At 34.3% G+C, this 24,282-nt stretch overlaps 1 protein-coding gene across 18 annotated transcripts in view; it reads left to right on the plus strand.

Annotated features, from left to right (window-relative positions):
- LOC135107870 (intersectin-2-like) overlaps positions 1-24,282 on the plus strand; it is a 94,627-nt gene that overhangs the window by 58,271 nt on the left and 12,074 nt on the right. For all 18 annotated transcript variants that reach the window (XM_064018194.1, XM_064018193.1, XM_064018196.1 and 15 more), the window contains 9 exons: positions 7,083-7,240; positions 8,422-8,528; positions 9,777-9,849; positions 10,905-10,975; positions 12,205-12,340; positions 12,445-12,528; positions 13,509-13,664; positions 14,393-14,536; positions 15,160-15,358. In XM_064018194.1, the coding sequence (XP_063874264.1) occupies positions 7,083-7,240; positions 8,422-8,528; positions 9,777-9,849; positions 10,905-10,975; positions 12,205-12,340; positions 12,445-12,528; positions 13,509-13,664; positions 14,393-14,536; positions 15,160-15,358 (1,128 nt within the window). The remainder of the gene's footprint in view (positions 1-7,082; positions 7,241-8,421; positions 8,529-9,776; positions 9,850-10,904; positions 10,976-12,204; positions 12,341-12,444; positions 12,529-13,508; positions 13,665-14,392; positions 14,537-15,159; positions 15,359-24,282) is intronic.

The raw sequence follows: 24,282 nt of genomic DNA on the forward strand, positions 1-24,282 counted from the left end.
AACAAGCCTGTTGACTGGTGTAAGAAGAGTAACATGGACAACACTGCAACTGGTGTGATATTCAGTTTCATTGGTTGCCTGAAATTTTGATAAACATAACATAGCCACAGCAATTGTATTACATGTGTTGTGATGTCATGAGAAGGGACTGCACATCAGAAATAACCAACTGTAAGTGAATTTTTACTAGAAGGGCTCCAGTCTTTGTGAATGAAATTATTTTATTAAGCTGTAAGTTTTAGTAACAGTACATAAATTTATGCACATATTTAAAATGTGTGTTAGAAAAGAACTGTGGAATACTCACATGTTTTTACCATGGTTCAGGATGAGTTGTTCTTGTACTAATTTTTTTACATTCACATCTGAATTTTGTTGTATGTTTGAATTTTATTTTCATAACACAAAGTTATTTGTAAAGTTATCCTTATGTGAATATTTCACACACACACACACACACACACACACCTTTATACCTCACCTCAGCACACCACGTGTAATGTTCCTTAGTAAGTTGTGTCACAAGCTTGAATTTCATTTAAGGTAGATATTTACCTATTAGGATAATTTACAGTTTTATTATAAAATTAAGGAACTTCATTTTATTAGTTGATAAATTTTACTTAAATGTGGAGATTAATTCTGTTGTTCCAGTTCTCTAGTGTTTTACCTGTGTTTGGACAATACTCATCATGTTTGACACTTTTCATTGAGAAGTAATGTTATACCAGTTTATGAAACTGTAGTTGAACTGTGTGTGGAATGTGATCCAGTTATAGAATTGCATCTTCTTAAAAATATGTAAAAAATGGAAGCCATTCTTTTTTAAATAATGGAAAAGTACATATTAAAAAGTCTCATGAAATGGTATCATTATTGAATTTTTCACATTATGCTGCATACTTAGCAGTGCTGTGAATTGTAATGGTCATAACAGCAATGTCGGCATTGTTGCTGGATTTCTTTGTCCTCGTTCTTGAATAATGATAAAGGTACTGTTATTAGTTTTGGTTAGTGAAACCTTGAAATTGTTAAAAATATTTTGTATTGAGCATTTAATGTTGTTAACAACAATGACAACAGCATGCAGTGCAAAGATGTAGTAAGTGATGAGACAAAAAAACTATTTATATTATGGAGAAGACCCCAACACACACACACACACACACACACACACAGGCCATGCTTATCGCCTTATTCACTTTCTTTGTATTTTGTTTAATGAGACAAGGTATTTGCCTTTGCTGTGATGTTAAGCATGTGTTCCATGATTTTTTTTTCTTCCTTTTTTTTTTTTTTTTTTTTTTCAAGCAAAATTGATGATATAAAATGATGTTTGTTTGTGTGTTCATGTGCGCATTCATGCTTGCATGTGTGCATATGTGTGTTTGTGTATGACATAACTGTTATGCTTCTCATATAGATTATAAGATATTATCCCAAAGATATTTTAGATATTTTTTAAGTAACCAAGTCATAACTCTCTCTTTAAATGTTGTTTTGTTATTAGTTTAATTTTGGACTTGAAAAAAAAGAGTAGCAATTTTGAACATTATCAAAAGGTATATTTAGTGTTTTTTTTCTGTATTATTATTATTATTATTATTATTATTATTATTATTATTATTATTATTATTATTATTATTATTATTATTATTATTATGTGTACTGACAAGACTTTGGTACTGGAGAGACTCAAGATTTTATATTTCATCTTTTGAAAGCCCCAAATGAGTAGCACTCCAAGCCTAATAAGTGCCACCATAAGAATATGATCATTTAGTCAGGGTAGCTATTAAGTAATAACTAAGTAAAATATAGATTACACTATTGTTATTGTTAAAAACTGTATTAGTGGTCATAAGTGCTGTTTCAACAGTGGTTCATAGGTGTAAAATTAGAATTGTGAGTGATGAAGTCTGTGGATGTAGTTCCAAAGTTGTTATGGCTTGGATGTTGTGATTTGAGTGTATTATAGCACTGCAGAGGTATTCAGAGGGAAGCTGATTATGCATGCTGGAATTCAACACTTCTTTTCAAAATTCAAAAGACTTATTCATGGATGTGCAGTTATCAGTAGGACAATGACTTTTTAGACAGTTTGGTTTAAGATTACTTGTTTCTTCAATAATTTTGAAATTTTTAGTATATTATCCTGAAAGGAGAGAAGTGGTTTAGAGGAGGAGTGCATGTTGTAGGTGCGCATGAATGTCACACAAGCAGCAAGGTGCATATATACATGTATATTATGTGTGAGAGATTTTTCCATAGTTCAGCTTTGAGCTCTGTAGTATGATTAGAGATTATGAACCTATTAATTTTGCTCTGCTGACCGTCTTGTTCCTTAGGTACAAAGGGAAGAAGGAAAATTAAACAAAATTGCAATATTCAGTTTATTTATCATACATTTTTAATGAATAGGAATTACCAGTGTCTCTATTTGCATTGAACTACAATTTTCATGATAAAATCATACTTCCCTACACCTAATTAAGAACATACAGAGTTCACAGTGCAACATTTCCACATTCCAAGGCAACTTACAACAGGTAGCAGTATTCAGTGGAGTAAATATGATGATATTACCCAACGTATAGGTACTGCATACAAATGTATGAATATTAAGGCAGTACCTTAAGAAACGTATAGTTTCTTCATGTGAGTTATCTCTGTAGCATTGTGAAAGTTGAGCATAAGGGTTGTATTAAACTAGTGTCAGACAGAGAATGACATGGTCACAAAAATATCTTCTCAATGATTTTTTACTTTATTTATTTATTTATTTATTTATTTTTCTTAGTATTATATTTTCTTTCAGTTTTTAGATGGGAAAGTCAGTTTGTTGTTGGGGAGGAAATGGTTCATATGAGCTATTATTTCATTCCCTTGTCTGTCTTGAAGAAAAATTAATGTTGTAATATGATAAAAATTGTTGTTGTCTATGAAAGCTGAGTTAGTGTAAAGTATAAAAAGAATAAATAAATATGAGTACAGGACACCACATCTACTTACATACATATGTTTTTTATAACTAAACTGGGAAAGATTATGGCAAAAATGCCATATATCATTGCTGCATTTTGGGCTATCTTGCTAGGTGGTCAGGGCTGTGTTGTTAAGCTGCACTGGGCTAGGTGCTCCTTGTTCTCACTCGTTAAAGTCATTGCTTGAATCTCATTGGAATCTCAGCAGCTGCAACAGAAATCATATGATAGAGGCTATGTAATATCAATGCTTTCTCTTAGGCAAACACTAGAGTAGGAAAATAAATATGTATGTGCTGATAAATGGTAATAACATGAAAACAGATTGTTTAGATTGAATACTGAACTGTGGTATGTGGTTCATGCAGTAAAGGACAAAATTTCATGAAAGATTTTCCTTTTCTTCACAGATTTAACTATTTCATGTGCAAGTTTCCCACCTTACCAGTCATAGGTCCAGGATGGCAGAAACTGTAGAAAAGGCTCTGATACTGCTATAGTTTACACTGGAAAATGCTTTTCCTTGAATATTTGAAATGAATACGTGTGTAAAGTAACATTAAGCATGTATTCCAAACAAACTGCATTTCAGTATTACTGGACAGTCCTATCATTACATACATATGTACAGTGCATTCACTGTATTAATGTGCATAAGTATGCATATACCAAAGCATTTAACTCATCCTTCCTCAGTGCTCATGCATGACATAGCCTCAGGAGTGTCACACTGGCCTTGGGAATCAGTGCTCAAGTAGTGTGTGGCCTCATGCATTGATGTGTTACAGTTCAGAGGAAGCCAGGATTTATTTGTTTTTCCTTTGAAGATCTTTGTTTAGTAAAATATTTGTTATGGAGCAACAGTGTCTGTACTTAAGATGTTTGAACCATGATTAAATCTGTCCAAATAGAACAAATCTGTATATATACTTCTCCTTTGTGATTATATATAATTTTAGAATCCTAAATGATGGATTGCTAGTGCAAAAATAATAGTTTAAAAGAAGCAAGAATTAGAATCAACAGCTAACTCAGAAACTACTTAATTGTGTGTGTGTGTGTGTGTGTGTGTGTGTGTGTGTATATATATATATATATATATATATATATATATATATATATATATATATATATATATATATATATATATATATATATATATATATATATATATATATATATATATGCACACTTTGTGAAATGATTTCACAAAAATCAGAATAATATTATTGAATTCTAGTGTGAAAGTTTCTCTATGAAATAGTGAGAAAACAATCAAACACATGCTGCAAGATTCCCTTATGTATTGTGTTGCTAATTCATTAGTAATGGTATGATTTTCATTTCAGATGTATACACAGTACTGGGAAACTTGTAGAAATTAATCATATTATTTACTGTCACTATATGAGGGGAGAATTTTTCCTTTGATGGCATATTTTAACAATGAAATATATGATAATGGGCTGTATCTACAGTTAGACATAATTGAGAATGTGGAATGATTTTGACCTACAGTTCTATTAATTGCAAAGAGTAGATAGTGTCATTTGCTCAAAAGTAGCTTATCTTACATTGTTTGTGATATTTAATCATGAATCTTATATAAAGAAGTTCACATTCCCAAGTTGGTTGCTGACACTTTGTTTCTCAGGTGAGTTGCTTCCATCCATACTCTTAATCCTTCTCTCATTGCTTATGCAGCTTTACTGTGATTGTAGTTGACGTTGCCTTGTGATGCGCAGTAGTGCCGCTGTGCTAACATGTTACATGTTTTGTTCCCACACATGCTGCTCACATTCATTATCTAGATGGTGTGAACTTTACTAGTACTTTATCTTTTTCCTTCTAAATTTGACACAGCTTAAAATTGTAGTGCATGTGTTTTTTTTTATTTATTTATTTATTTTTGTTTTTATTTATTTATTTATTTATTTTTATTTAATTTTTTCTTTTCTTTTTCACTCATTTAACACAGGCCAAGGGTATAGTGAAAGAGGAAGCTGAAAGTTAAAGGTAAATTTTAAAATTGTTTCCTGAGAATTTTCTTTTAGAAAACGCTCATTAATTGCAACAAAGCTGAGAAAAATTATAAAGGGTATATATATATATATATATATATATATATATATATATATATATATATATATATATATATATATATATATATATATATATATATATATATATATATTCACTTTTCTTTTAATTCCTCTTTACTATGCTCCTAATATCAGCATGCTTGATGTGCCATAATATTTTTTTTTCTTTATTGTGGTAAATAGACATAAAGATGGAATGATCATTTTATCTTCTGATAAATGCTTTTCTACAGCTATGCCGCTGTTATCTGCTACAGATGTTAAGTTTTTCATACAACATTATAAATACATATTATATTCCAGCATCTGTAATCGTATGTGGTTTTTTTATTTATTATTATTATCATTATTATTATTTTATTTGTTTATCTGTTTATTTTATTTATTTATTATTTATTTATTTTTTACCATAAATTTTTCATAATAAGTTAGTGAATGTAAGATAATAATCTTGATGTTGAGGTTGAATATAAATGGCTTTATTATTTTGAATACGCCTTTATTACTTTCAATGTAAAATGAATTTGTAGAGCAACCAAGCTGTTCTTTGAAAGATAACATGTTCCTTTTAGCTGTACAACATTTGCATTTGTGTACAGGTGTGTGTGTATGTGTGTGTGTATGTGTGTGTGTGAAGCTGCACATGCATGGCTAACATCACAGATCCAATTACAAATGAAAAAGAATATTAGGTATTTATTTAATGTAAGCCCTAAGTGTGTAATTATGAAGTGCTGAATTTTTTAAAAGTATTGTAAATTATACACTGTGTCATGGAGGCCAACAGGAGTTCCCCAATTATTTGCTGCCACTGCTGCTGCTACTAGAATGTGTCACCAACTTAATGCCATCTAATTATGCAAATATTATTGTGTATCAAATGGTGTTATTACCACTGCACACAGAAACTACATTAACAATGATGAAATGTTTGATGAATACATAGTTACTGCATATTAAATATACACAGATATAAATGAAACCATCAGATATCAAGGATCACACCCTTTGTTGTCATGAAATCGTCTACAACCTCTGCTCTTCTTTGCCAAGCCATTACAGTTTTGTCTTGCCCAAAATTTCAAGAAGCAAATTTTACATGATTTATTTTGTAGCAATAATCTGTATTTATGAATACTACTCGAAATAGTGAAGTACCTGCAGTGTAGTGAACTGACTAATTGATAATAACCTGTAAACTGGCTTCTGGTTAAGGAGCAACTAACTTGCTGTAAACCTGAGCAGCGTGTAGCATGTGATTTATGAAGACTTCAGCTGTGATGTTGTGCTTCTTACCTTACAGTGCATGAAAGAAAAATATCACAGCATCAAATCTTTATTTTGCCTTACTGAAGAAAATTTGATAGTTAGACATAAACAGTACAGCCTGTCACCATCTATAAAGATTATTACTTTAAAAAAAGGAAAAATGTGTGTGTGTGTGTGTGTAGGTATGTATGTGTGTGTGTGTGTGTGTGTGTGTGTGTGTGTGTGTGTGTGTGTAGGTATGTATGTGTGTGTGTGTGTGTGTGTGTGTGTGTGTGTGTGTGTGTGTGTGTGTGTGTATATCATTTGCTTTGTACAAACACTTCACAATACAAATGCCACTTTTGATGCTCATTCATTCATCATATATCAAGCATGTTTGCAGCAGAAGTACATAGCTTATCTATATAAATATTCTGTAAAATTATAGGATATATTGCTGTATTTTTTAATTAATATAAACAACCTACTTGCAGCTTCTCTTTCTTTTAATTTGCTCTTCTAAGTTTTTATTTAATATCTTGTTTTGAGTCTGTAGTCTCTAGAGTCAGTGTGAGATACTGAATGCTACAGGTGTGCATTTTACACGGAGATATTCAGTTCAGGGACTGCCATGTGTATGCCTACTGGCTTCCTGCAGCTTCCCTTGTGTTTTCATATGCAAAATTTCATGTCATTTATGTAAATTACCTTAATAGACTATTCCAGTTTACACTGAAATGTCTTACAGATACAGATTACAAGAGTGAGGGCCAAGAACATGGATCTACCAGGTCCAGTTGGCATGTTTCCATGTCATCCCCAGTGGAGCAGCAGCGACAGAGTGTCATCCAAGAGATTCTGCAGACAGAGGCAGTCTACCTTCGAGAGTTGCTGTTGGTGGAGGAGGTCAGTTAGGTTCAGTTCTTTGTTTACACTTGCACAGCAAGGACTTTTCTTTTCTGTATTATTGCTTGTAGGCTTTAGAAGTTTGATGAGAAAGTTAAGTTCATGATATAACGATGTGGTAGAAACATGCTCAGCTCACAGCTGAGAATTTCAGGGTTCAAACTACAAAGTCTCATTAGTCTCACTAAAATTATTGGCCACTAACTTGGCATGCAATTGATACTAGAGGTTCTTACTGTGTTAGTCATGTGACAGTTCTATGCAACTTCAGCAGTCATGGGTGTCATCCTCACTTTGTCATAGCCTCATTTGTATTTGCTTAATTATTGATGGTAGGAAAATATATCCTCTTGCAAGTAATTATTTGTAGACACAATTGTTCAGATAACTTTTGAAAAATGTAGGCCACCAGACTAATGATAATGCAAAACTAATTGGTGTTATTTGTTGATCTGCTTAGTGATGGGTTGCAAGACACTGAGAGTAGAATCTCCACTCCTGATGCTTATGCTTTTGAATGTTATTCAAAAGCATTAGAGAATCATATGATGCCTTTTTTCCTCATTCATGATCATGAGTGCACACTATGCAAGATGCTGCTCCTTGCCATACAATAAAACAAGTGATGAAATTCCTGAATGATAACTATATTCCAGTCCTTGAGTGGCCAGGTAACTCACCAAACCTAAATCCTATTGAAAAATGAGTGGTGTGAAATGAAAAGCAGACTTGCAAATTGCTATGGTAGTTCAGTGCCTCATCTCAAATAAGAAATGTACAAGCTGTGGATTCTGGATATGGAACCTGATCTTTCAGGAATTTAGCCAGATCCATGCTCAAAATAATGCAGTTTAAGGATAATCTTTTAGCCATCATTTGTGGACTAGTCAAGGATCCAGTTTTGTAAATGGTATGGAATCCCTTCTTTGATAAGGGGATAGGAAAGGTACTAGTGTTATCAGCTGAAAGGAAAGTGAACTGTTATAACCAGGACACTTATTAGGAGCTCTCGAATGACATTTTATAGGAAGCCAACAAGATGATGGTTGTGTTAAGTGTTCCAACTGGATTGCTATACTAGCTTTATTTACAAGTACTGTGGTACCTTCATCCATATCCTTTTCTCTCTACTATACCTGGGAGATTATTAGCATTTAATATAGTATTTATCAAATTTCCAGGTGTTCATCAGAATCATGCGTTCTTCAGGCATTGTAAATGAGAAGGAACTGGATTCATTATTTGTTAACTGGGATGAATTGATCCTAGCCAACTCATACTTCAACAAGTAAGTATTTAACTTCCTTAAGGCAACCTCCCTTCATGTAGGTATTGTATACTTTATACATTACAATTGCTGGAAGACAAATAATGGTGCCTGAATTCAGTAACAGTTGATTCAGAAATACTTATGTCATAAAGGATAGAACATTTAGATAAAAGCTCATAAGAAGGGAGAATGAAATGAAACAATTCACTTTAAGAAAACTAGGAAAAATGCAACTTAATGTTATGTGATGCTCATTACTGTGGTGATGGGAAAGATATAGGAAACTTAGAAAATTAGCATAGATTAAAGAAAAAAAATATTGGGGGAAAATTAAGGAAAACTAGGTCAAGAAATGCTAATTACCTGGGCTTTATGCAGGGAGATAATGCCGGATTACTGCTGATGCTCAATATGCTAATGCAAATTGCATTTTGCACCCAAATAATGTAATGAGTGTGTGAACACCCACTGAGGAAGATATAAAGATTAGATGGACTGAGATATAAGTGTTATGAGATGATACAAAACAATGTTCATATTCAGCTGCGTATAAACAATGGTTCAACGTGGTTCTTTAATTATTGTTACTGTACTCTACCAGTTATCCATTGTTAGTATTAACATTTAATAATGTCCACAATTACATAAAGTTAACTAGGAAGTGAGTTAGTCAAGAATATAAAATATACCTAGATCATGCGAAATGCTATCAACAGTGAGCATTCATCAGCTGTGTATGAGTATGTAAACAATACAATAGTTGTATGTGATTTTTCAATGTCATATACATTTGAAACTTTTAGTGTTGTAAGTAGTTTAGAAATATTTTATTTTAATTCAGGGAATCTGTCTCAGCCAGGTCAGAATCAGTCATTTTTTGCCATTTTCTTATTAAGACTCTAATGTGAATTACATTTTATGTGAGGCGTTAGCAGAACCTCCCCCCTTAAACATCACCAGTTACCCGAAAATAGTAATCTTATGGACTTTGCCTTATGGACAATGTGAATACAGAAAGGAGAGATTATCATTATTTGTAATTTATCTAAAAAAATTTAAAAAGTTTTTAGAATACTACTCAACTACATAAGAACATTAATACTTGCACCACTTGTGACCTTAGGATGGAGGTTTCAAATAGAAGAAACTGCCATAGACATGAATAACAGATTAGTTGAAAAAATAATAAACAAGCTGGTACAGAATATATAGTGTGCTGGACTGGTAAATGAAGATGAATAAATGTAAATGTATGTTATGTTCCAGAGCACTAAAGGTGCGGTGCATGAACAGCAGTGGAGGAGTCATCACAATGATTGGTGATGTCTTATGTCAGCAGGTAAGAACCTCCATTTTGTTTAATCAGAAAAAAAACTCGCAAAGACATCTGATGCACTTGAACATTTGAAAAACCAATACAGCATCCAGTGCTGAGCAGAAAACTTTTCCTGCAATTTTTTTATTTGTGACTGACTTCAAAAAAAGAAAGGAGGTAGAAATTGTGGCACAAAACACAAACATAACACAATAACAGAAGAATGAAAGTAGAAGTGTTGCAAAAGTTGGAGTGTGTTGTTTCTGTTCGTCACTTTTGTGAAGCTCATGACAGGATCTCAACTGTGTATGATATAAAGAAGCACAAAGGGAAATTTGAAGCAGTTTTTACTGACAGCAATTAAAAAAAAGAAAATGTGCATACAAAAAACTATGAAAGATAGAAAGAGTACAAATGATGATCAACTGTAATGATGCAGTGTTTTTGACAGTGAAGGAGTGGTGGTGTGGACAAGTCTGGCACAATGATGATAGAAGAAATTAAGGTATTTCATAGAGACTTTGAGTAAGAACATCACTGTGAGAATACTGTAGGGTGGTTGCAGAGTTTCCATAACTGCTGTGGAATTATAATGCATAGGATTTGTGGAGGAAATGATTGGAAAATGAGAAAGGAGCGACAGAATGCATCAGCATATTCACCAGGCTTGTTTCCTATTTCATGATATTTGAATTTAATTTACATTTAGTACAGTAGTTGTTTAATCTTATTTGAAAACATTATTTGGCACATCAGGTGCACTATTATAAGTCTTTTTAGACATATCAGGAAGTGTATTAGAGCTGTCAAGGGGCAAACCTCAATTTATTCAGGATGCCTCTAGAACCAAGGATGCCCAAGTATTGATAGTCAACCTTTGTATATGAACTATTTGGCACATGATAAAAAAAAATGATGGAATTACAACCACATGTTCACAAACATGTGAAAGAAAAAAGTCGTAATTATACATCTTAGGATCTAAATTTTCCTCTTTTTCATCCAGACAATTGTTCTGATGTATAAAACTTAAGGTATAATTTTGAGTTCTTGAGATGAATATTTTTTTTTTTTTTCAGATTAGCCAACTGAAGCCTTATCTCAGGTTCTGCAGCCTCCAGATGCATGGTGCCACTCTACTCGGAGAAAAGTAAGCACAATATTGAGTCATAAAATTTGCAGTTAGATATGAAATAGGTATTTTGAGAGTGTAGAGGGAGTAGTGGTGGAGTGGTTTAGTGGCTAGTGCACTTGACTTACAACCAAGAGGTCCAGGGCTTGGATCTTGGGCTGGGCAGAGTCAAAATGGGTTTGTTTGCTTTCACTTCACTGTAGCCCCTGTTCACCCTGCAATGAATAGGTACAGGATGTGAGCTGAAGAGTCATGACTTTGCTTTTTAATTAGAAGTAATAATTTAGGAATTCATCTTTTCTTTGTGTTTATATTGTTAGTGTGAGTGAGTGTGTATACATTTGTGGTATCTCCAAGAAATTAGAAATAGTCTGTGGCTCACCCTGGGGGCAAACAAGTGAAGATAGAAAAGTAATTTCTTACATACATATATAACTGTGTGACACTGAGCAGTATGTGTCATGTGGTAAGTGTTTTGACATGTAGTTTTTAAATGTCTTTTTTTATAGAGGTATTTACTATAGTTATCTTTGAAGTATGCAAATGTAGGTAATTTTAGAAGACTTTGGCAGGTCACTTCCACATAAAAGTGCAGTCAACAAATGCATATCTGGTTGGTTGGGAAAAATTGAAGCAGTTCTTTTGCAGACAATGATTCAAAGAAACTGATGTAAATAAGAAAACTATGAAAGATAGAAAGAGTACAGATCATGATTGATGATGGAGTGGTTTTTACAGCGAAGGAGTGATGGTGTGGACGTATCTAGCAGTGATGATGAAACAAGCTAAGGTGTTTCAGAAAGAGTTTAGTTTAGAACCTCACTGTGAGCATACTGAGGGGTGATTGTAGATATTCCAGAAAAGCCATGACATTTCAGTGCACAAGGTCTGTGAGAAAAACAATCAGAAGGAACAGCAGAGTACAAGTTCACCATGCTTGTATCCTGTTTCATGGTATTCATGATTGATTTACTTTTAACACAGTAACTGCTTGACTTTATTTGAAAACATTCTTTGGCACACTGGGTAGACTATCTAAGTCTTGTTAGACATCTTGGACAGTGTATTAGAGGTGTCAAGGTGAAAACCTCAGTTAATCTGGGAAAATGGCTGATTTGGGATGGTTGTAAAAGGATGCTGAAGTATTGATGGTCAACCTCTATCTTAGTCAACTACTATAAGTGCCTTAATTTTAAGTCTTCATAAACTAAAATAAAATTAAAATAATCATGATTGTTATGGGGAAGGTGTCGGGCAGGTGGTCCATGGTCTGACTTAGTGAGGCAGTGTCAAGAGCATCCACTTATCCAAGGTCACACCCTCACCTCCTTCCTGCTCAAGCCTATGCAGAGGATAACCAGATACCCACTGCTTATCAAGCAGGTAATAAGTCTAAATTTATTTATTTGTATGTGTTTGATTATGTATAGCTTTGATTTTTTAGTATTTAGTATTTATTGCTAAGAATGTTTTTTCTTACTTTTCAGCTGCTAAAATATACTCCTGAGGGTCACCCTGACTGTTACAACACCCAAGAGGCACTCTCAGCATCTGAGACGCTTTGTGCACAAGTAAGTCAACTTTGGGATATGACAGTTTCACTTTTTATTCTCAGATTTTGAACCAAAAGGAGATATAATGAGAACAGAAGTCTGAAAGATGTCTAATTTGCAGGCTCTTTTTTTTTTTTTTTTTTTTTTTTTTTTTTTTTTTTTTTTTTACAGTGAAAACATTGAGTGTGTGATCTCAGGTATCAGAAATATATATTTCTTGAAATGTGGTTTGATACCAGGCTATGTTAAATACTACATCCTCAAGAAATACAGTATAGACACCAATTACTTACTCATGATTTAGATCTCATGATCTGTTTTGTTTTATTATTCTTAATGTTTAACTGGTAATCAAATGTCTGAGAAACTATACTGAATTAAAGATTCACTGATTGATTGGAAGAATTTGGTGTTCCATCAATGACTGCATTAAGGAAATAAAATTAGATCTGTGGTAAGTGAAGAATCTGGAGAGTTTAGTAAATGAAATAAATCAAGATGTAGTTAGTTACTTATGTGGTGTGTGTGTGTGTGTGGCAAGGGCACAGGACAAGGACAATAGTGGAATAGTAGATGGCATATTATGAGAATTCATATGGCACAGAATAATACAATGCAAACTTCCAACATTTTGTGTTTTTTCATGTGAAAGTAGACTAGCAAAGCACTGAAGATTAGATATAAAAAAGAGATTCTGCTATGAACAGAATGAATAGATATCCTGGTACACCAAGTATATTAACTCCTCTTTGGTGCTGTGTTTGTACTTGCTAGAGTAAAGTTCTTGTAACTAAGTCTTTCACCAGTTCCAGCATTTCACTTCACTTTTATGTTCACTCTACTTCCTTGGTCAGTTTCAGTATAATCTCATCTATCTCAGGTGACTTTGCACCATTAGTTTTCAAAGGCTTCTTAATTTAATTTCACTATAGTAGTTTTTATAGTTACAAATTCATTGTAAATAGCCATTACTCATTTAGCCAAAATTTATTCCTAAGGTAAATGAAGCTGTAAGTCAGAGGGAGAACACAGACAAGTTGGAGTGGATGCAGAGATGTGTGACCTGTGAGGGTTTGCAGGAACGCCTCGTCTTTAATTCTCTCACCAACACTCTGGGTCCAAGGAAGCTCCTGCATACAGGCACTCTTCACAAGGTATACATATATGCATTGTTTATAAGATGTGACAAAGAGAAGCTGAAGTCAGGCATAATATTGTCCTTGTTTTAAGATTTATTCCAGGTGTTGAAGATTTTTTAATATACGAGTATAGGTGAATAGCAAAGGTTTTGCTAAATCATAGAGAGAATGAGCTACAGTTTAGTTAAGAGAGTCCAAATACCATTACTGAATTACTTTTTGTAGAATCCATCATAATTTTTATCATCAGATAAAATGTAGACATGTCATTTTCTTGCCAATTCATGCCTGAAATCAGAGCTTGGTAATACCAACATTGTTATCATTATGGTGATTTTCAAAGTAAGTTCTTTGTTTACATGTTTTGGCCCCACTCACCTTACATTATAACTAGAGTAAGCTGTTGGAGTTACACACATACTGTTCCTTGTTAGCTTATAGAGTCAGTTTGGAATTAGCACTTGTAGTCAAACAGAAGATTGTGAGCTGGTAGTTGCTTGAGGATCTTCCTCTTGGGTGGAATCCTTTAGAAACCAGGGATGAAAAACAATACTTGGCTCAAGAGATGAAATTATCTTGGGAAGATAGACTGATAGATTTCAGTGGATAGTTGTCCAGAAATGAAGGAATAGTGAAACTATTCTATTTGTGTGTGAAATGTCAATTCTCTATTGTTATGACCATTTTGAATTCTATATATAACATGTACTATTAATTTTAGATTATATTTTCTCTTTCCACAGGTCAAAAGTAAACGTGAGCTTGTAGCTTTTCTTCTTAGTGACTTCCTTTTGCTGACAACCCCAAGTAAGTCAGTGTCTTCCTGCACAACTTTAGCAACGTTGGAAAGAGCACTCACTTCCACCACGTGTGCCATGTATCGTAAGGTAAGTCTGCCATGTAATGCCACGGCAGGATGCAGAGACACGAGCCAAAGCAAGACTTGCCATAAAGTACCCTATAGTCTAGTCAGCTAAGACTTGTCCTCCTGGCCTGTCTTATCTGGAGTTCAATCCCCAGTCAAGTCCACTTCTCTTATTTACAAAAGATTCATTTCTACCTTTCCTAATGTAGAATGTATTTCTTTATGCAGTCATAACAGCTGGTATTTTGAAATATTAAACACAAGTTTTTAATACCTGTATGCTCATTTTGTACATCCTTGCTGCAGTATTCCTCAAGATCGGAGAGAAATGATACAATAATGTTAAGTGACTCAAAAATTCAAATTGCCTAATTCTCCTGAAGCCTTTCATTAGTAGTTATCAACTGTTTATTTCCATGTGTGTGTGTATCCTTAAACTCACAAAAGTGGTGTTCTAAATTTGATTGTATGTAGAAACAAAATAACATCAATCTGCTTCGGTTCACTCTAATTTATAGTCAGATTTTTCAATATATTTGCTCAAATGTAAGTAATATAAGAGTCATATTATGTAATTGCAACATGTGTGTAATTACAGTTCCATGTAAAATTGCTTATGCAGTCTAATAATGCAATTCTCTGCAGCCTATGTTCCTGACTGACCTGAGAGTGGAGGGGGACAAAGACTCAGAGACTTGCTTCACTCTTGTTAGTCCAGCGTGTGGTGACATTGCTGTAGCAGCACCGACCACTCATGAAAGAAACAACTGGCTTAAGAAAATTGCTATTGCCCAGAAGCACATTAGTGATACAGAAAGATCTCTCCTTCATCGACAGCAGTCCAGTAAGTATCTGATATCATATTTTTCATTTACTTCTCTGATTAATCACCCTTTTCATCTACATGTTTTTTTGTATATCTTTATATAAAGTAGAACATTAATATATTGAACAATATATTCCAAGAGTTGTTTCAAATCAGTTTTCAGTTTAATAACATTGTTTCAATAGGGAGAACACTTTCTCTGGTATGTGCATAGGAAAAGTATTAAATGATAAAAAAAGACTTAATAATCAGTAAATATTGGACAACACATGGCATACTGATCTACATATACCAAGCACTTCCAGCAGCTGAGAGGCAGGTGTTAAGTGCTGCATGGTGTTGTATCATCTTGTGCTTTCCATTGTTGCACATCAGTACTTCCACTGATGTTGATTACTCAGCCCATCTCTATCTGTTTATGAAAATACTTGGATTTTGTTTTTATATCATTATAATGACTATGTGAGAACATTCACTCACCAATCAACACAGCTAAATAAGGAATTGATCCATTTAGTTAAGTTAAATTGACAGGAAAGGACACATCTTATTGCCCACTTCTTGTTTTTCTCACTGCATTCATGCTATTCATCATTCAGTTTAATTTTCTTCTTTATTTGGAGCTAAAATCATGAAAAGTGAGGAGGTGGATGTATGGCAGATTTAGAGTTCTTTATCTGTATATGGCACATTAGTTTGAGTCAATATATCTCACATCATATACCCAACTCTATTGTTTCCAGTTTATATATATATATATATATATATATATATATATATATATATATATATATATATATATATATATATATATATATATATATATATATACAGTAAAATCCCTCTCATCCGGCATTTGAGTATCCGGCAGCTTCAAGTATCCGGCACATTTTTCCCCGAGCCTTAAAATCCATAAAAAATCAGTGTGTACTCATAAAATCGATTAAAATTCCCACGCAAGGCATACCTTGTCCCCTCGCCACCAGAGCACACTGCTTCACGCCACCCGCGGCCCACTGCACTGTGTTTACTCAGCAGCGTTGCCAGATATACGATAATTATTGTACAAGTACAGTAAATTTTGCCCGTGTACGATGTACAATGGGACTCATACGATAATACGATAATCTGGAAATTCGTACGATATTTTTATGAAATATACAATAATTTGAGTGAAAATTAATGTTATCAATATCAGGTAATGCAAAATTTCTCATATAAATTTGAATAACAAAATAAAAACCTGAAAGTGCCAGATGTATTGCTTTCCTTATGAGACAAGTCTCACCATACGGGTGAACAACAGGTCTCGTTCTTGTCTGTGACCAGTCCGTCCGCTCCCCGAGTCCCCGTCCCATAGTCTCGTAGTCGTCGGTCTCGCGCGTTGCAATGCAGGACAGGACTTTCAGTTTTCGTTAAATATGTCTAAAGAGAAAGGAAAGGAGAGAGAGGAGGCATGTGGTGCAGTGCTGAAAAAAGCGAGACGGGAACAGAAATATAGGCCCGAGTGGGAACAGTTTCCATGGGTGGGGCCTGCAAATAAGGATGTTTATAAGGCCATGTGCCTTATTTGCAGTGTTGAAATAACCGCCCAGGTCACAACTCTGAAGTTACACGAAAACACAGCAAAGCACAAGAAAATGTGAGACCAGTACCAGACCAGTAATCTACATAGTAAGTAAACAGCTTAACGAAGTGTCCTGTAGTTTTTCTCCAATTATTAATGATATGTATTTAGGAAAGCGTTTTGTTTGTTAAGGGCATTGTTGTTTTTTTCATCACACACACACACACACACACACACACACACACACACACACACACACACACACACACACACACACACACACACACACACACACACACACACACACACACACACACACACACACTCTCTCTCTCTCTCTCTCTCTCTCTCTCTCTCTCTCTCTCTCTCTCTCTCTCTCTCTCTCTCTCTCTCTCTCTCTCTCTCTCTCTCTCTCTCTCTCTCTCTCTCTCTCTCTCTCTCTCTCTCTATATATATATATATATATATATATATATATATATATATATATATATATAAACCTAAATTCTGCTGTATTTGGAAAGGGGCAGTTTTGCATAGTATTTAGAATAATTACATATGTACGATAATTTTGCCAGAAGTACAATAATTTCAACCTGTGTAGTACGATAACATGGCCAAAACACGCTGGGAACGCTGGACTCACGGGCTAAGGAATAGTACTGTGAGGGCAGGGGGCGTTGGTGGTGGTGACGCTGGGGAAGCAGGGATTTGTGTTACATTGCTTTGGTCGGCACTGGGCAGTCTTGCCACACACTCTCCTAATAGTGATCAGTGCATATTCCTGGCGGTGGTGGTGGTGTGATTACATTGTTTTAGCAGGGGCGCTGGGGAAGGAGGGATTGGTGTTACATTGTTTTAGTCAGCACTGGCCAGTCTTGCCACACACTCTCCTAATAGCGATCAGTGTTTGCATATTCCCGGCACCTTCTTCCTCCATCAAACAGCACCAGAGAGACACAGCTACTTAAGGTGAGTAATGTTGGCAGCCTCCTCCTGTCAGCCTTACCGCCCTCACCGTAACACACTCCTCCCGCGGACTTCCTGTCAGTTTATTCGTTATTTGGGTGTTTTTGAGGTTATTTATTATTTATTTAAGGTTTCCTCGCATCTGAGTCGGAAAATTTAGCTAAATATTGAAGGGAGATCTATGTAAACAAACAGATAGAGGTAGGGCGTCCTTATTATGAGCTTTTATCTGCTTCATCTCTTATTTATTGTAAGCCTAATACGTCGCAAAGTGGAGCCACATGACTAGGCTTTCATATCCGCTAGCTAGATATATCCGCCATTGCCTCATTTAGTTACGATGGAAGAATAACAGGCAAAATAGCGGCGGTTCTCTCCACTGTCAAGGGCCGCCATGATGGCTGGCTACCTCCGCCAACTTGTTTCTACCTGTGGGTTCCAATATTTTTTTGATATTTTTCTTAACTTCTATATTCTGCTCGTATAGCATGTTTTTATGATTTATTAAAATAATTATTTGCTTTAGAAGTGTTTTCGTTGCTTGTGTTGAGTTGTGTTCAATTTTGTGTTGCTTTACGAAAATGTGGGGTGTTTTTTTGGCAGTATTTTGACAAACTTGTTTTTTTATTTCACACTCTAATTACGTCTTTTGTATTTCTAAAAATTGCTTATGATTTTTAGAGTGTTTTTTCGTTCCTGTTGAGAGAAATAAGTGGACTTTAAAAATGGTTTATGTTCCTGTTAAAAGTTGTGATTACAACACTTTTTGTGTTATTGTCTCTCTATTTCAGCTTGTAACTAACTTTTCATTGCTTGAAAAAACAGTTTGTATGTTTTAAAGTGTTTTATCTTGTTGTTGAGTCAAAATAGGTGGACTTCTCAGTGGTTTTTAATCGTATTTAGGTTCCAACACTTGTTTTTTACACAATTTCGGTTTTATTTGTTTATTCTTGTTCCAGGTAACTTTTGATTGTGTAAGATGATAGTTCAGATTTTTTAAAATTTTTTACGTTCCTGAAAATTCAAATGTTGGGGACTTTTCAATGATTTAAATGGTGCTGAATATTTCAACACTTTTTCCATATTTCATTTGGATATTTTTTAAATACTACTCAAGCTGGAGCTGTTATAATATTGTGGATATTAGTTTGAGTATTTGTCAAGTCAGAATATATAGGGCATTCGAGCCTAGCTCCATTTTTTCGAGGGGTCAATTTCAAAATGAAATCCGTTACGGTACGTAAATTAGCCGTGACGTCACAGCCGCCATCATGGACCCGGGACCTTGATCGGCTCCGCTGTCTCCTCGGTAATATTTATCGTATTTTGCAGTGTTTTCCTGGTGTTTCCACGTGTTTCTAAACTCAGACATGTAGATAAGAGTAGAATGAGTAAGAAAATAAGAGAAATAGAGGAGGAAGAGGAAGGGAGAAGGAATAGAGGAGGTGGTAAATCAGAAAAATGCCAAGAAAACAATATTTAGGTTAATTTTCCCTGCTGCCCTGTCTGTCTTTGTAGTATTTGTCTTCCGTGACTGCTTTCAGTGTATTTGGTGTGTTTAGGGGGTGTTGGAGTGTGTCTGGAGGTGTTTAGGTGTTGTTGGAGTGTGTGTTGATGGGATTTGGTGATGTTTGAGTCAATATTTAGCGTTCCTGGTGTGTTTTGGGGTGTCTTAGGCTTGTTTAGGAGTGCTTTAAGTGTGTTTTGGACTGTTTTCAATGTTTTGGGATGTTTCAAGTGTATTTTGGGATGTTATGGATGAGTTTGGGTGTGTTTTGTGTAGATACGGGTGAGTTTTGGGTGTGTTTGTCGGTATTTTAGGTCAGTCTGGGTGTGTTTTGGAGTGTTTTAAGTGTGTTTTCGGCCGTTTTCAGTGTTTTGGGCCGTTTTCAGTGTTTTGGGATGTTTTAAGTGTGTTTTGGGATGTTATGGATGAGTTTGAGTGTGTTTTGGGTAGGTACGGTGTGTTTTGGATGCGTTTTAAGTCGATTTGGGTGAGTTTTGGAGCATTTTAAGTGTGTTTGGGGATATTTTGGTGCACTTTCGATGTGCTTAGGATGTTTTTTGTGCGTTTAGGAGTGTTCTGGGTATGTTTAAGGTGTTTTAGTGTGATTGGAGTTGCTTTTGAGGTGTTTTGGTTATGTTATAGGCATGTTGCAGATAAGAATTGGGTCTTTGAGGGTAGAAGTGGTGTGCTTGAGGTAAAATAAAAGATTCTGGGGTGTTCTGGGGATGGGCTGTGATAGTAGAAGCGTGTCAGGGGTGTTATAGCGTGTGTTGTGATATATGAAGCTACTAGATGCAAGTGTGGGGGATGTCTGGGTCTGGACGGGGTGTTGTGGTGTTAGAGTGCTAGCAGGGGGAGGTACTGGAGGTTGTAGGGATGGGTAGAGGGTAAATAGAGAGGTACACTGTAGGTTAGGTTAGGTTAGGTGTTGACACACACACACACACACCTCTCTCTCTCTCTCTCTCTCTCTCTCTCTCTCTCTCTCTCTCTCTCTCTCTCTCTCTCTCTCTCTCTCTCTCTCTCTCTCTCTCTCTCTCTCTCTCTCTCTATATATATATATATATATATATATATATGTATATATATATATATATATATATATATATATATATATATATATATATATATATATATATATATATATATATGTATATATATATATATATATATATATATATATATATATATATATATATATATATATATATATATATATATATATATATATGTATATATATATATATATATATATATATATATATATATATATATATATATATATATATATAACCTAAATTCTGTATTTGGAAAGTGGCAGTTTTGCATAATATTTGGAATAATTACATATGTACGATAATTTTACCAGAAGTACAATAATTTCAACCTGTGTAGTACGATAATATGGCTAAAACAATCTGGCAACGCTGCTCGCAGTCGTCAGTCTTGCACGTCGCGACGCAGGACAGGATTTTCAGTTTTCATTAAAAACGTCTGAAGAGAAAGGAAAGGAGAAAGAGGTGGCGATGCGCGGCACAGCGATCAGCTGGTCTTTGTTATGGTAAGATGTGTGAGTGTAGGGTGGTGATTGTGGACATAATTTCACTTCTATTCAAGTATCTGGCATGTCAGCGGTCCCGTTGATGCCGGATAAGAGGGATTTTACTGTGTATATATATATATATATATATATATATATATATATATATATATATATATATATATATATATATATATATATATAGAGGGTGTCCTGGGAGGAAAGTCATATATTCTCAGAAAAGAAAGACCATGTCATTCTGAGTGGGAAATATTCTAAGGTCAAATGCTTTTAATGCTGTGGTTTAGAAATGAGAGGACATTAGATGACGTGAATCAATGGCAAGTGGCTGCACACAGGCCAGACCACAACATCCATTGTCCAGCTGATTGCTGTTGCTGTATGGCATTCATTTTGTTAAATTCAAGAATTTAATCCCTACATACATTGGTACTAGATAACATGTACCAGTTTATAGACTAATGTAGAGTTTTCATTCAGTAATGCAGAGAAATGCACATAATCACTCAAAATATATTTATAAAATGTCTCTTGATTTTTATGGAAAAAACAATGAATAGTGAATTCCTAATATCTTAGAGAGGGTTGGTGTCATCTTTTGCTTATGGGCATATCATATTTTTAATGTGTGTTCTCTAAGGAACAACACCAGGCATAAAGATACTACTTAGTCAAGAAAAAAAAAAAAAGATCTAGACCAAGGTTCTTCAGAGTATGGGTTGGGATCCAAAACTGGATTGCAAGCTCTTGTTCATTGGGTCACCACATCATAAATAGACATATGAACAATAATTCAGAATTAATGTGTGTGTGTGTGTGTGTGTGTGTGTGTGTGTGTGTGTGTGTGTGTGTGTGTGTGTGTGTGTGTGTGTGTGTGTGTGTCCATCAACTTCCATATCAGAGGTATAAAAGTACAACAGAATATATGTATTGGGTCATGAAGGAAGTATATAAAATCAAACTGGATTGTGATGAAAAAAAAAGTTTGAAGAACAATGATCAAGACTTAATTTGCTGACTTATATCCTTGAGTTTCTTATGAATTTTGTATTTTGAGTGGAACTGAACATGTGCTTTCATAACAGTATAAGTAAAACAAGTTATGGTGTTACTTGAGTTACTACTAGGGTGCTATAAAGTTCATGTGTTTTGTCTTGTTGCATTTCCTTAAAACATTGTAGTAGTGTATGGGATATGAGTTCAAGGTCACTTGTGCTGTTCATTTTTTACATTTACTTTTGTTTATCAAATTTAGTTTTCAACTTGTAGATGTTCAATGCTTGCTGCACCATTTTCAGTCTATTCCTTATATCAATTATTCTGTATTGGAAGCTGCATTTATATTTTATTTAGATGTCTAATATATTTTGCATTCATGATTCTTACAAACACATTCTGTAATCTTCCATCACCTAGATATCTTGTCTTTTAACTTTTTTTTGTAATAACATTGTACTTTTAAATATCATTATTAAACAATTTCATTCTCCCTTTCTTCCCATAACATGATAACTTAGGATGTAATCTTTCCTCATGGGTTAATTTTTTTAATATTTGGCATAATTCTTGTGGACACTGTGTGACATTGCAAAAGTGTGTGCAGTCTGCACCACAGTTACACTGTCATGTTGTCCTGATGATACATTGGACGCAATCACTCCCCACAACATTTCATCATCCATGTAGTTACTAGCCCCTTTCATTTGTGTCAACAATATGCCTAATATTCTTATGATGTCAGGACTCAGAACTCTTCTTATTATCCTTCTGTCATGTTCCCCATTCACTGGAGTAAAGTGCAGTCCTGGCAGGTGTAGGGAGGCAGCTATGTGTTTAGGATTTGACAGGTGTGATAAGTCTCAGGACTGTTGATGCTACTTAACTAGCATCTAGTACCAGCTGCCACACATTGGCTTGACACATGCCCTTCTTATTGGTTGGTCTTGTTATGACCACAATAATTTTACTCTTTTTGGCATGTTACAAGTTGCTGGCTTCAGCTTCCTTTTAGTGAATTATCTTGATGAGTACTGGAAACCCTTGTGAGTAAAACAATGATGGTGAAAAGAATGTTCAAGCTCATTATTTGCTATAGAAACATACAGTATCAGGATTTTTTTTTTTTTTTTCTTTCTTTCTTTCCTCTTCCCTGAAATACTTTAGTTAATGCCTGCTGTTCAGCAGTACATTTAATATTATTTGAGACAAATTTTGTGAGATGTCTTCATTATTTTTTTTTTAAATATTTATATAATATTGTATGCAAAATATCAAGTTAATACATAACACATAAAAAAACACATAACAGTTTAATTATATCTCACTCATGAAACAAGATAATGTTGATATGTCATGTTTTAGAAGTATATGATCACCTACATATGTTGCAGAATCATGAACAGATAATTTATAATTCATAAAATGCAACAAATGCATATATGCAGGGTTACAATACATTTATATGTATATGTACTATATATTCCAGCCATAACACAGGTCTTTACAGATGGCTTTCTTTTAAATCTCTTACATATGGTTGGACTTTTAGAGTTGTAATTGAAACTATAGATAACTCTCTTTATCTTTTTTTATTATAATTCCAAAGTGAGGTTTCTAATATAGGTACAATATTAATATAATCTTTGCACTCTTGAGAATATGGCTTATGTTTCACTTTACTTTGGAAATAGACCTCTAAAATGATACTGTGTGAATCTCTTCAGTGATGCCAAATGGTGGAGAAAGAACAAAGGGTGAGCGTGTGTTTTATTTCTAAAGCAAATCATAAATCATAGGAAAAGCCTCTCATGTCAGTTTGCATTGTTCTGTAAATTCCTTGCTAAAAAGAAGTCATATAGATTAATACATATATATTTATCCTCTATTTTATCCTTGTAATATTCTTTCTTTTGTTTTCCATTATTAGCATATTCATTTATTCATGTGCTTGCATGTTTTCAGTGCAGCAATAAGATGTGTTTTATTTTTGCATGATAAGAATTGGTATTCTAGTGATTCTACATAGTCTTTTGAAACAAAACATGTGCCAGCCTTAGCTTTAGATACTTGCCCTTGGCCAGTGGCTCTCTTATATAAGAAGAGAAAAAAGGGAATATGTATTTGCTGAGCATTAATTCAACTCACAAGTCTCCACATTGCCTACATATCTCAACATGATTTTTTTTACATTATTTCATTGATACTGTTATTCCTTTGATCTTTTATTGTTGTACAGTATATCACAAAGAAGTCAGGATATTATAAATTGTGGTCTTCCAGCCATATTACAAAAAGAAAATCAATTATTTCTTAAGCCCATCTATTATCTTTTAACATTA

Source organism: Scylla paramamosain, chromosome 16 (assembly GCF_035594125.1).
Source record: "Scylla paramamosain isolate STU-SP2022 chromosome 16, ASM3559412v1, whole genome shotgun sequence".
NCBI classification, from domain to species: Eukaryota; Metazoa; Arthropoda; class Malacostraca; order Decapoda; family Portunidae; genus Scylla; species Scylla paramamosain.